The 12884-nt window shown below is 46.7% G+C and overlaps 2 protein-coding genes and 3 pseudogenes across 2 annotated transcripts; 2 read left to right on the top strand and 3 right to left on the bottom strand.

Annotated features, from left to right (window-relative positions):
• LOC117191446 overlaps positions 1–12884 on the top strand; it is a 68077-nt pseudogene that overhangs the window by 13986 nt on the left and 41207 nt on the right.
• Positions 3447–5016, top strand: LOC117191288 (annotated as a pseudogene).
• Positions 5402–6082, bottom strand: LOC117191296 (annotated as a pseudogene).
• LOC117191301 (V-type proton ATPase 16 kDa proteolipid subunit-like) lies at positions 6934–7485 on the bottom strand. The gene has a single exon (XM_033396206.1). The coding sequence runs from the start codon at positions 7456–7458 to the stop codon at positions 6973–6975; it is 486 nt and encodes a 161-aa protein (XP_033252097.1). The 5' UTR covers positions 7459–7485; the 3' UTR covers positions 6934–6972.
• On the bottom strand, positions 7556–9330 carry LOC117191286. The gene is made up of 2 exons (XM_033396195.1): positions 9221–9330; positions 7556–9145 (listed from the first exon to the last, which is right to left on the bottom strand). The coding sequence occupies exons 1-2, from the start codon at positions 9295–9297 to the stop codon at positions 7747–7749; spliced, it is 1476 nt and encodes a 491-aa protein (XP_033252086.1). The 5' UTR covers positions 9298–9330; the 3' UTR covers positions 7556–7746.

Here is a 12884-nt window from a genome sequence, read left to right as displayed (position 1 = left end):
ACTTGTACTACATCTGGATATTCGACTCTGGTGTCGTCCGATAGGAGATTTTGTCGTCTGAGTAGTTCATAATCCTTTCCGTTAAGAATCATATTCTGCCCAAATGCAAGAAAATACGGCGAATACCCTGTGCTTCTATGGATATTGGCTCGTAACGCCGCACTAATTTCAGGTAACTTGTTGTCCCAATTAGTATGATCTTTGCCGACGTACGCTCTTATAGCCGCTAACACGGATCGGTTTAACCGTTCACTGGCATTGACTTGCGGTGAGTATATTGCAGTGCAACGGTGAGTTACCCCGAATCTGGTAAGAAATGACTTGAAATTCCCAGAGACAAACTGCGAACCGTTATCGGTGAGTATAGTCTCAGGGACCCCGAAAGTACTAAATAACATATTTTCTAGGAAGTCACACACCTTACTTGAGGTAAACTTCTTGAGCGGACATAAGAAATGAAATTTGGTGTTGTGATCTACGATTATTAAGATACCAATATTCCCTTGCTTGGAACGCGGATACGGGCCCAACAAATCCAGATAAAACTTTCGAAAATGTCTTTCTAAATTCATTGGCTTAAGACGCCATTAGCACTTTTGGTCTGGCGACAAACGTCGCATTGTGATACATAGGCTCGTATTTGTGTAACCATTTTTGGCCAAAACAAGTACCTTTTCACTTTTTCAACGGTTTTCCCAATACCACTGTGGGAAGCGTCTGGGGGGTCATGAGCCCTCGAAATTATATCGCTGGTAAGACCTGATGGAATCCAAAGCTTCCAAGTTTGTTTATCTGCTATCGCGTCCCCTGAGGATGGTTCGGTTCTTTTATACACCAAATTATCGTCAACCTTCAAATCGGGTAACTTAAGTTGATTAAGCCTTATGTGTTCTATTAGATCCATGTATTCTTTCGATTTAAACTCTGTAGAAGTAAGGTCAACTATGGGTCCGTTGCCGTTCAACTCTCGTACCTCGGGCTCATCTTGGCGTGACAACGCGTCGGCCACTACGTTTTCGGACCCTTTACGATGTGATATTTGAAAATTAAATCCCTGTAATTTTATAGCCCAGCGGGCCAAGCGACCTGACAAATCTTTTTGCCTCATAAGCCATTGTAGGGACGCATGGTCCGTTATAACTTGGAAATCCTGTCCTTCTACGTAAGCTCTAAACTTCTTTATTCCTTTAATCACTGCCAACCACTCGAATTCGGTGAGTGAATAGTTTCGTTGCGCCTTGGAAAGTTTCTCGGACATAAAAGCTATAGGTAACTCTATCCCTTCCTCGTTTAATTGAGCTAGTACGCAGCCCAAACCAAAAGTGCTTGCGTCACATATTAACAAAAAGGGTTTCTTAAAATCGGGGGTGGCTAGGATTGGGGCAGATGTTAAGCAGGATTTGAGTTTATTGAAAGCTTCTTCGGCTGATGCGTTCCACTTAAGTGGTTGATGCTTTTTTAGTAGTTCCGTTAAGGGGTAGCTGACGGCGGCATAGTTATCGAAAAAGCGTCTGTACCATCCAGAAAGTCCTAGAAATCTTCTTATCTGTTTCCCGGTTTTTGGGATCGGGAACTCCATTATGGATTTTATTTTCCCCGGATCTGTCTTTAACTGACCATAACCTATTATGAACCCCAGATATTTAATCTCTCGTATACAAAAGTTTGACTTGGCTATATTAATCGTGAGATTGGCCTTACGCAAATGCATCGCTTTTCAAATGTTCGCATACGCACGTATTATGAAATCGGTGGTGACAAGGCGTGGTAGCTATCAACTGGTCTTGCCGCAAATTTCCCTGGCAAATAATGCAAAACGAGTCTTGGTTGATCAATGCCGAGGCTAAATTTTCATTACTACGGTGGACCGCCATGATTTGTATGAATTTCTTAATAATAATAAATAAAAACGAGGGGGAACGTTGTGAGTTGCTGCGGACACCGAAACTCTACAGTTATACCCGATACTTAGTCAGTATGGCTCTCCTCCGGCAGACGCCGCTAATATTAAACGACACGACAAAGAGTGCGTGCGAGAGAGACAGAAAATCAGTCTGAGCGTGACGTCGGGCGCTGCGTAGCCAGTGCAAATTGATTTGTTCCTTTTGGGTATAAAAATGATCCGATCTGATCCAGATTAAGCAGTCTGATAGATATGGTCATTATCTATGATTCTGCGTTTTTAGTGTTCTCGAATGTGCAATATTGTGGATGCAACAGATTTTCGTCCTTTGTGGGGGCGGAAGGGGGTGGGGCGAAATTCTGAGATATAAGTTTTATAGTGAGATCTAACAGAAGTGCGTATACCAATTTTGGTTACTCTAGCCTTAATAGTCTCTGAGATTTGTGGATGCCCCAGATTTTCGTCCTTTGCGGGGCGGAAGGGGGTGTGGCGAAATTTGGACACGAAACGGTCAAGGTCCGATATCACAGGAGTGTGGATACCAAATTTGGTTGCTCTGGCTCTTATAGGTTCTGAGATCCTTGAACTCATATTTTGCAATTGGCAAAACCGACCATGAAACCTGTGTGTTAGAGAGAAACAGAGCGAGAAAGAATAAAATTGTTTTCTTGATTCTGGCTATAATAATTATACGATCTGGTTGAGATTTTACACTCTAGAACATATAGTCATCCTCTACGATTCTGCGTTTTTGGTTTTATCGTATCTTTAAAAATGTGGATGCCACAGATTTTCGTCCTTTGTGGGAGCGGAAGTGGGCGCGGCGAAGTTTTGAAATATTTTTGTAGCAGTGACATATCACAGAAGTCTGGATCCAAAACATCGTTACTCTAGCTCTTATAGTCTTTGAGCACTAGGCGCTGAAGGGGACGGACAGACGGACGGACGGACGGACGGACAGACGGACAGACGGACAGACGGACAGACAGACATGGCTCAATCGACTCGGCTATTGATGCTGATCAAGAATATAAATACTTTATGGGGTCGGAAACGATTCCTTCTGGACGTTACACACATCCACTTTTACCACAAATCTAATATACCGCAATCCATCCGGATAACTAAGGGCCATATTGGCCTATGCGTGGCCCCGCTGAGGGCCGTCCGGGTTAACCTAACCTAATATACCCAATACTCATTTTGAGTATCGGGTATAAAAATACAAAATCATACAATCGGACTTCGGCATATACTCGTTCGTACCACACACACAAATGTGCATACTCGTAATACCCGAAAGTAAATAAAAATATATCTAAATACTAAACCCAAACAGAGTCCCCACAACGGACCGTGTTTATCTATGGAATGCACGCCCACCGGTGTGTGGATGTGTAGAATGTGTCCTGGGTATGTACAGATACAACAACTACTCGAAGCGGAGGCTCTTTGCAAAGCCGAATCTTCGGTAGGTATTTTCAGATAATTTATGATACGAATATATTTGTGATACTTTCTACTTCCAGTCGCCCCTGGGGGCTGGACCCGCAGCATGAGATGCCGTTCCACAGCGATTGGTGCATCTTCCAGAGGAGCATGCCATCGGTGGTGACTTTCGTGCTGTACGGCCTAGCCGTCCACACGCTCTCCATCTTCGGTCTGTGTACGAACTTCATCAATGCTGTGGTGTTCATGCGGCCGAAGATGACGCCCTCGGCCTTCACCTATCTGGCGGCACCCTCTTGGATGGACAGCGTCTCCTGTCTGCTCATCACGCTAACGGCGCTGTCGCGCAGCTACTGCTACTACAGCCCCTCCTGGATCGCCTACGACTACCAGTGGCAGACGCCGCTGTTCGGCATCAGCACAGGAGCCGCCAACATGATTCTGGCCTGTCTCAGCCTGGATCGGTTCACCTATTTGGCCAGCTTCAGCAGGAACAATGGGCCACCGAAGTTTTGTCGCCGCAAGGTTGTTCGCTATATGATAGCCGTCGTGATTGCTGTCTCTATTGCGGCCAATATGCCATACTTTTTCGTCTTATCTGTGGATCACGACCGAACCTGTCATGTGCAAGAGTTCTACTACTCCACGTGAGTTTTGTGAGAAGCTGGATTGGTGGGTCAACTTTCTACACGGAATACTTCTGCATTCTTTCTGCAGATTCTATAAGGCGCACAACTGGTTCAGCTTCACCCTGTTGGCCCTGCTGCCAGCCGTATTCCTGCTGATCGGAAACACAGCCATCATTATTGCCTTTCGACGGTGGACAAAGCAGAGTCGCCTTTGCCAGTCCACTGCCAACAATGGCGACACTCGCAGCACCATCAAACGATACCAGGTACAGTAGCCGACAAAACTATGCACATGAAACATCCTTGGAGAAGGCTTTTCCTACGATGTCCATTTTTAATATCAATATTTTCTCGCAGCACCAAATGAAGCTGACGGTGAGCATTGTGATTATGATAACGCTCTACCTGATCGGCGAACTTCCGGCGCACATGCCGTCGCGAAAGAGTTCGCTCACTCTTCTGTTCGCGGGCGCCACCAACAAAGTGGATGAGTCGGTGATGGAGAAGGTGGAGGTGATCTGCATCACGCTCAATGCCCTGCAACTGTCCCTGAACATTGTCGTGTACGCCGTGATCAATCCCTCCTTTATGAGAAAAAACTCTGTTCTCTGCCTCAAGGGCACCTCAGATGTGTGCATGGGTATCTGTTGCTTCCGTGCCATTGGGCGGAGCTGGCGCCGATGTCGGACCCGACGCTAACAGCAACCCACGGCCGAGGAGTGCGTGGTCAGCAGTGTGGCGCCTCATCATTTGCCGGCGGACGAGGCGATGCAGTGTGGCTGCGCGAGCTGAGCCAGCGACTCCGATTGTCAAAACGATGCTCACTGTAGAACAGCTGTGGGCACCTTTACGCTAGTGAAGGATTCCCAAGAGGAACAACATTCCCACTCCCATGGACATCCAGAGCCAGAGGTGTTCACCACCAGATCCAGCCTGCACGCAAAAGACTCGGCACCAAACGATGATTCGATCTTCAGCTCTAGCTTTATTATAATCACTTAGTAAACGACCATTCAATAAACATTACTTAAGTTATATCAGCATGGTATTGTAACGATCCAGGAACCGCTGCCAGATCATGTTGGTCTAGCGTCGTGCTTTGGCTTGGTCTCCATCGAACACTTTGTAGTACGGATCCCCGGGAGTATTTTATGTATGACGATGTGCATCATATCCTTCCTTTCATCCTCCTTCTTGTGCAGTGGACGCAACATCACAATTTTCGTAGTGTTTCTTGCCAGTGTCGTGTTTCTTGCAACAGTTGTGTTATCTTGCGATTGAACGTGGAAAAGACAGACGCCAAGCACCATCCAAAAGCCGAAATGAATGTCCGACAAATAGAATGTCGAGGAAAAAGTTATACCCTCATGAAACAGATGTAAGAACCGGTTACCAACAAACACAAGTGACGACTAGCTTACGAAGAACTTGTGGGATCTGAAGATGTCCCACTTTTATTGAAATTTCATTTGGTGAATAAATAGATGGCCACTATCAGGCCATAGAGACCCAAGACCTCGGCAAATATCTGTATCAAAATTAGACCCACAAACAGCTTCGGCTGCTGTGCAGCTGCACGAACACCAGCATCGCCCACAACGCCAATGGCAAAGCCAGCCGCCATTCCGGAGAGACCCACAGCCAGACCGGCACCAAGATTGAGGAATCCCTTGTAGGTGGGGTACATCTTTATCAACGAACCGGTCAACAACACCGACACGACCAGTCCATAGATGGCTATAATGCCAGCCATTACCACGGGAATGATGGACTTCATTTTCAGCTCCGGATGCTTGACCGCCATAGATGAGATGCCAATAGCCGACAATGGCAGTCCCATAGGCAGCTCCCAGCGTGGAGAGGGCAATGGCTGATACGGCTCCCATAATACAGAAGAAGAAGGCAAAGTGCGGCTGATCAATCGTTGCCTCAGGGTCTATGTGATGTGCCTTTAGCCTGGGCATAATTGGTACCGAGTCAAAAAAAAATTTTAAACTATAGAATAATGCATGTTAAGCAATTTATTGTTTTGGAAAAGTTATGAAGTTTGGATCAAACAATGGGTTTCGATTTATTTTCAAAATCCTTTTTTTCCAAGGTTAACAGTCTTAATGATAGTGGGAAACTCATGGTTAACTTAGTCATATGGATAGCACACATAAATGTTCCTAAACGACAAATCGAACATAATTATAGTTGAGTAAACTAATTATTCAGTTTGGTGTGTAATACAAGACACAGAGGCGCGTTCTTCCACTATTTAGCCTGCAGTTTAGACAGAAAGTCCATGAGGAACTGATGTCGGGTACGCTGCTCAATGAAATTGCGATGCTTAAGCTTGGCACGCATCCGCCTAATGAGCTGCCCCGATCGCGTGCCTCCATTTTCATTTCGGTTAATCAGTTCACCTACTTGTACAGCTTCAGGAGGAACAGTGGGCCCCCGAGGTTCTGTCGCCGCAAGGTTGCTCGCTGTATGATCGCTGTCGCCTTTGCCAGTCCACTGCCAACAATGGCACACCACCATCAAACGAAACCAGGTACAGTAGCCGACAAAACTATGCTCATGCCACACCCTTGGAGAAGGCTTTTCCTACGATGTCTATTTTTAATATCAATATTTTCTCGCAGCACCAAATGAAGCTGACGGTGAGCATTGTGATTGTGATAACGCTCTATATGATCGGTGAACTGCCGGCAGACATGACGTCGCGAAAGAGTTCGCTCAATCTACTCTTCGGGGGCGACACCAAAAAGTGGATGAGTCGGTGACGGAGAAGGTGGAGGTGATCTGCATCATGCTCAATGCCCTGCAACTGTCCCTGAACATTCTCGTGTATGCCGTAATCAAGGGCACCTCCAATGTGTGCATCCATTGCAAGAGCATATCATCCAGATGAGCAAATAGTTTGTAGAAGAAAAAGTTCCCAACAAACACAAGTGACGACTCGTTTATAAAGAACTTGTGGGATATCCCACTTTTATTGACATTTTATTTGGTGAATAAATAAATGGCCACTATCAGGCCATAGAGACCCAAGACCTCGGCAAATATCAGTATCAAAATTAGACCCACAAACAGCTTCGCCTGCTGTGCAGCTGCACGAACACCAGCATCGCCCACAACGCCAATGGCAAAACCAGCCGCCATTCCTGAGAAACCCACAGCCAGACCGGCGCCAAGATTGAGGAATCCCTTGTAGGTGGGGTACATCTTTACCAACGAACCGGTCAACAGTGCCGAGACGACCAGTCCATAGATGGCTATAATGCCAGCCATTACCACGGGAATGATGGACTCCGGATGCTTGACAGCCATCGATGAGATGCCAATGGCCGACTTGGCAGTCCCATAGGCAGCTCCCAGCGTGGAGAAGACAATGGCTGATACGGCTCCCATAATACAGAAGAAGAAGGCATACTTCGGCTGATCAAGCGTTGCCTCAGGGTCTATGCGATGTGCCTTTAGCCTGGGCATAATTGGTATCGAATCAAAGGTTTAAGATTAGAGAGTAAAGCAAGCTCAACAATTTATTCGTTTTGGAAAGGTTATGAAGTTTATATCAAAGACCGTATTTGGATTTATATTAAAAAACATTTTATTTTCCAATGTTAACAGTCTTAACGATAGTGGAAAACTCATGGTTAACGTAATCATAGGGAGAGCCGAAATAGCTGTAGCCGTAAAAGATCCTTCTAACATAATCATAGTAAACTAATTATTCAGTTTGGTGTATAATACAAGACACAGAGGCGCGTTCTTCCCCTATTTACCCTGCAGTTTAGACAGAAAGTCCATCAGGAACTGATGTCGGGTACGCAGCTCGATGAAATTGCGATGCTTAAGCTTGGCACGCATCCGCCTAATGAGCTGCTCCCGATCACGTGCCCCCATTTTCATTTCGGTTAGAATGACCTTGTCTTCTTCGCGCGTCCACGGCGATGACTTGGTTAAACTGTAGGGTGGTGATGCAGGTTTTGATGTACTGGCGGCCACTGAGGCTGGAGAACCAGCGGAAGCGTCACCAGCGGTTGTGAAGTTTGCCAGACTGGCTACCACATCCAGTTTGCAGTCCTCGTCGCTGTCAAACTGTGTCGTGATCATGTGCTGGGGGGTATTGCCAGCACTCACACGGAGCGGCTCCAGCTCCTCCTCCTCCGACTGTACCAAATCCATTTTGACGGGGCTAAAAGACTGCGGGGAGATGGACATGGCCAGGCTTCCGCCACTGTCCGACAGGAACTCCCGTTCATCCTGGTTGTCGGGCTCCACTTTGGGCACAGAGAGTGTTGCTGTTGGCTTCTGCTTGGCCAGGGCAATGACGCGGATACCAGCTTTGTTATCCGTGGCGTCGCGGGAACTTTCCTGGTCGATCAATGTGCGCAAACGTTTGGCACACTCAATGGCTGGCGAGGGTGGCGGCCGAGACTCATGGATTACCACCATTGGCGCAACATTGTAGCGGGGCTTAGGCTGCGACTGGTTCTGAGGAGAGCGTACCTTCTTTGTGGGCGATTTTCGTTTGTTCAGGTGTGGGGACAGGCCCAAAAACGGACTCAATCCAGAGCTATTCGCCTGTTTCCGTGGCGACATTTCGCCAAAGTTGATGGCCGTTTTCTTGGCATTCGGATGATGGCCCTGTGAATGGTTGGCATTGGGCGTACTGGTCGCCCCAAAGTTTTGATTGCTATAGAGGCTGGCATTCAAGCGCACGGCATGAGCTTTCAGTGTCACATTGTCACACATCTCGATAGAGGAGCTACTGTTCTGCTCGTCGCCAGTTGTGTCAATGATCAGGCCACGACTCGCATCATCTTCTTCACTCCGGTCAGCCGCATCGTCACTGTCCACCGACGTTGCCAGGCTCAGCAGCTTCTCGCCGTGTTCCCGAATGCCATGGACACAGGTCAGGGCATCGGCAGAGCCGGCTGGCAAATCGTACAATTGCTCGTTGTAGATGCTGGCAGCCATGAAGGAGAGTTTGGCGGGTAGCAGGATTTTGGAGCCATAGAACATACGTCCATTGATGTACTTCAATCTGCATGCTGCTGAAGGCTTCGGTTGCGTCACAGGGTCCGCGTAATTGTGAACAGTCTCTGTATACTCGCCGGTTGTGTTGTGCTGCAGCTCGTTCAGATTAAACGTTTCCACAGGGGGCATCATTCTGTACAAATTAATAAAATATGAATTGACTAGTTGCATTTCAGGCATCAGCGTATCAATCATTTTGTTCTCTTACCTTTTTGGGGGCTTGCCTTGAGGGAATTGCCGCACAAACCAATCGCACAGAAACTGATTGCCCTTGAGCAAGGGCATATATCCTCTATGTACTCTGTAAAATGTTGAAGGTTAAATATTAACATCTCTAGTTGCTTATTTCTATCATTATCCTTGTTTAATTTATTGACAACTTCTATGCCAGAATTTACTGCTTGAATTACTAAGTTTAATTCGTTAGCTTGAACACTGTGGCTTTTTTTTTTTTTTTTTTTTTTTTTTTTTATTAAGCGTTGAATCCGTACATTGCATATAACGTATCTTAACATCACTGGTAAATAATATTGGGGTAGCCAAACCTAATGCTAAATGCGAGAGGACTTACAAAAAATATAATATTATAATATTGGGAGGGAAACTTAGAGTTGGCCAATAGTTTTGGCAAAACCCAATCTCTTCAACCGCCTCAAAGGCCTGGCAGGTAGTAATCGTCTGGCGAGCATACTATGGTGTCTAATTAGCCTGTCACTGTATCTGCTGGTGTGCCTTCCAATCTGCTCCTCTACTGTATGCAGATTCAAATCCCGATGTAGGGTGGAGCCGCGCACGTACCAAGGGCAGTTCGTTATTTGCCTCATTGCGCGATTCTGCAAGACCTGTATCCGTTTATAGTTCGATTTGGCAGCTATACCCCAAATCTGCACACCGTAGAGCCAGATCGGGGCTACACAGTGTACATAAACTGCTCTTTTGGCTCTCAGTGACATGGTGCTTCTTCTGTTAATCAGCCACCGCAATTGCTGCTTTCTTTCCCCCCATTTACGAGCCGTAGCTTTCAAGTGTGGACCAAAAGTAAGACGCTTATCAAGGGTGATACCGAGATACTTTGCTTGCTCTGGTTGGTCCAAAGTTACGCCTTCAAACTTTATGGGTGGGGTGTGGTCTATGAGCGCTTTCAGGGTGAAGCATGGATTGGTGGTCTTCAGTGGGTTGACTTTTAAATTCCATCTTTTGCACCAAGCTGCCAAAGAGTAGAGGTACTCTTGGAGACCATCTGCTGCCTCAAGGCGGCACTTGGAGCTGTAGAGCAGTGCTATATCATCCGCGTAGGTAGCAAGCAGAGCCTTACGGGGGCCTCCATATGTTGCTCGCTTGGGGAGGGTAGATCTGCAGTATAGATAGAGTAAAGCAGCGGGCCAAGGACGCTGCCCTGTGGAACTCCAGCTCTCATTTGGCAAGGTGTTGAATGTGTGTTCCTGAACCTGACCATAAACTGACGTCCTTCCAAGTATGATCGTAGGACACCGTAGTATGGTGCTGGGAACAGTTTTTTAATTTTGCTCAGTAGGCCGATATGCCAAACTCTATCGAAGGCTTGCTGCATATCAATGAAGACTGCATTGCAGTATTCTAGATCATCATAGGCCTGTAGGATGTGTCCTGCCAATCTGTGGACTTGCTCCACTGTGCCGTGTCCCTCCCGAAAGCCAAACTGGTGATCCGGCAAGATACGGCATTCCTTGATTATACTACCAAGACGATTGGCAAGAAGCCTCTCCCATACCTTAGATAAGGAAGACAAAAGACTTATTGGCCGATACGACTCAGGGTCGTCCTCCGGTTTTCCAGGCTTATGGATCATCAGGATTGTTGCTATCTTCCACTGCTTAGGGAAAAACTGCATCCTTAACATGGCGTTAAAAATGAGCACTATGTAGAGTATCGCCCGAGTAGGCAATGCTTTCAGTGTGGAATTGCACACTCTGTCAATGCCAGGAGCCTTCTTCCTCGGTAGGGACTTGATGACTTCAACAATCTCCTCAGCCCTGGCTGGTTTAATGGGTAAGGCCATTTGTAGAGGTGTTTGCAGACTATCTTTTGTCTCTTTGTACTGCGCCTCCGTGGCGAATTGGTAATGGGTGAACCTGTCCCTTAAATGATGTGCAAACGAATTGGCCTGCTCTTCTTCGTTTCTAGCAAGTTCACCGTTGGGACACCGGATGGGAATCTGTCTGAACGGTTGTCTCTTAAGAGACTTAGTGGTCTTCCAAAGCGAATATCCAGCATCCACGGTGTAATCCATGGAAGCAAGCTTTTGTTCAAAGAAGTTGCTTCGAAGTTCTCTCAGGGTGTTTCGAAGTTGCTTGGCAGCCCGGTTCCATAGAATTCGGTCCCATGGGTCTTGAGATCGGATTGCGCGTCTGCGAAGTCTCCTTTTTTGTGACAAAAGCTCTCTGGCCTCTCTTGTAAGAACTATTCCATAGGCGGCGCTTGTCGGAGGATGCGAGGGCGTTGAGGCAGCAGCAGCCATGTGTATACTCTCTGTGATGTTATCTACAGCCATCTCGATATCTTCCTCAGAGTTTAGCGTGACGTTCAGTTGAATCGACCTCTCCAAATGTTGCCTAAATGCGAGCAGATCAGTGTGCTTGGTGACTAGATGAGGGCTTGGACTTTCTATAATGCCATCTGTTTTAATGCTGATGACTAAGGCCAGATGGTCGGAGTCCAGATCCCAGCTCTGACTTATTGTTGCTCGAGAATCCGGAATACCATGATGTACTGCGAAGTCTATGCAGGACGGCGTGTGATTGAGTACATATGGGTACCTGGTTGGTGATCCAGTTGCAAGGATCTTAGCGCCAGTAGCAGAGATGGCTTCCGCTAGCTCTCGCCCCCTAGGGGAATTGTAAGTGTCTCCCCACAGCCAGTGTCGGGCATTCCAGTCACCACCAACCAAATACCTTTGCCCGCAAGCACGGAGTGCATCGATGTAATGTCTTTCCTCAATCCTGACTCTGGGAGGGCAGTAAATGGCGCTGAACTCCACATCGCCCAGTCCTGTGGCTACTTTTACTGCTGACATTTGCATGCTGCGTGTCTCAATGACCCTTTGTGGAAAATGACGAAGCGAAGTCTTAACTAAAACCGCAACTCCACCAACGCTATTATTATTCCGCGATGGCTTGAAGGCTGGATAGAAGGCATATCCATGTATTTTTACAGCTGCCCCTCTTTTAATTCTGATCTCCGTCAGAAGAAGAATGTCAACGCTATTCTTGTGCGCGAAGAGCTCAACTTCTTTTGCTTTCCCTGAAATGCCGTTAGCATTCCAGATGAGAACCTTTAGTGGGTTCATTGAGATGCTGAAACGTTGTTCTGGAGCTGAAGATTAGATCCAGCCCATTGCTTAATCGTGTTGGCCAATTCAAATACCATTTTTTCAAGTTTTTCAAGGCGTTGATTGGCTTGACTATTATGCTGCTGCTGTTCTTGCTGCTGTTGCTGTAGCCACATAAGAAACTGCTGCTGCTGCTGCTGTTGGAGCTGTTGTTGCCATTGTTGAAATTTTGTCTGCTGTTGTTGTAGCAGTGCATGAACTTCATATGAATTCTGTTGCTGGTTATTCAATCCTTGTGGCTGATGCGCTTGTAGACTATGAAAACGACGCTGAGCAGGTGTAGCAGGTATTGCATTTGAATTACCATTTGCTACGGCAGCATAGGAGGCTCCTGTATTACTTCTAGTGCCTACCAAAGGTTGGTGCTGAACAATATTTCGCTGGTGCTGCTGTATTGTTGGTCTATTAGCCCCCTTTTTGTGACTAGACTGCAAGGTAGGAAACTGTTGCTGGTCTCCAGGAAGTGTGGTAGAGTAAGCATATGCCACTTGATTATTTAAGGGGA

The sequence above is a fragment of the Drosophila miranda genome, assembly GCF_003369915.1.
Source record: "Drosophila miranda strain MSH22 chromosome Y unlocalized genomic scaffold, D.miranda_PacBio2.1 Contig_Y1_pilon, whole genome shotgun sequence".
NCBI classification, from domain to species: Eukaryota; Metazoa; Arthropoda; class Insecta; order Diptera; family Drosophilidae; genus Drosophila; species Drosophila miranda.
This window is presented reverse-complemented; position numbering and strand designations above follow the sequence as displayed.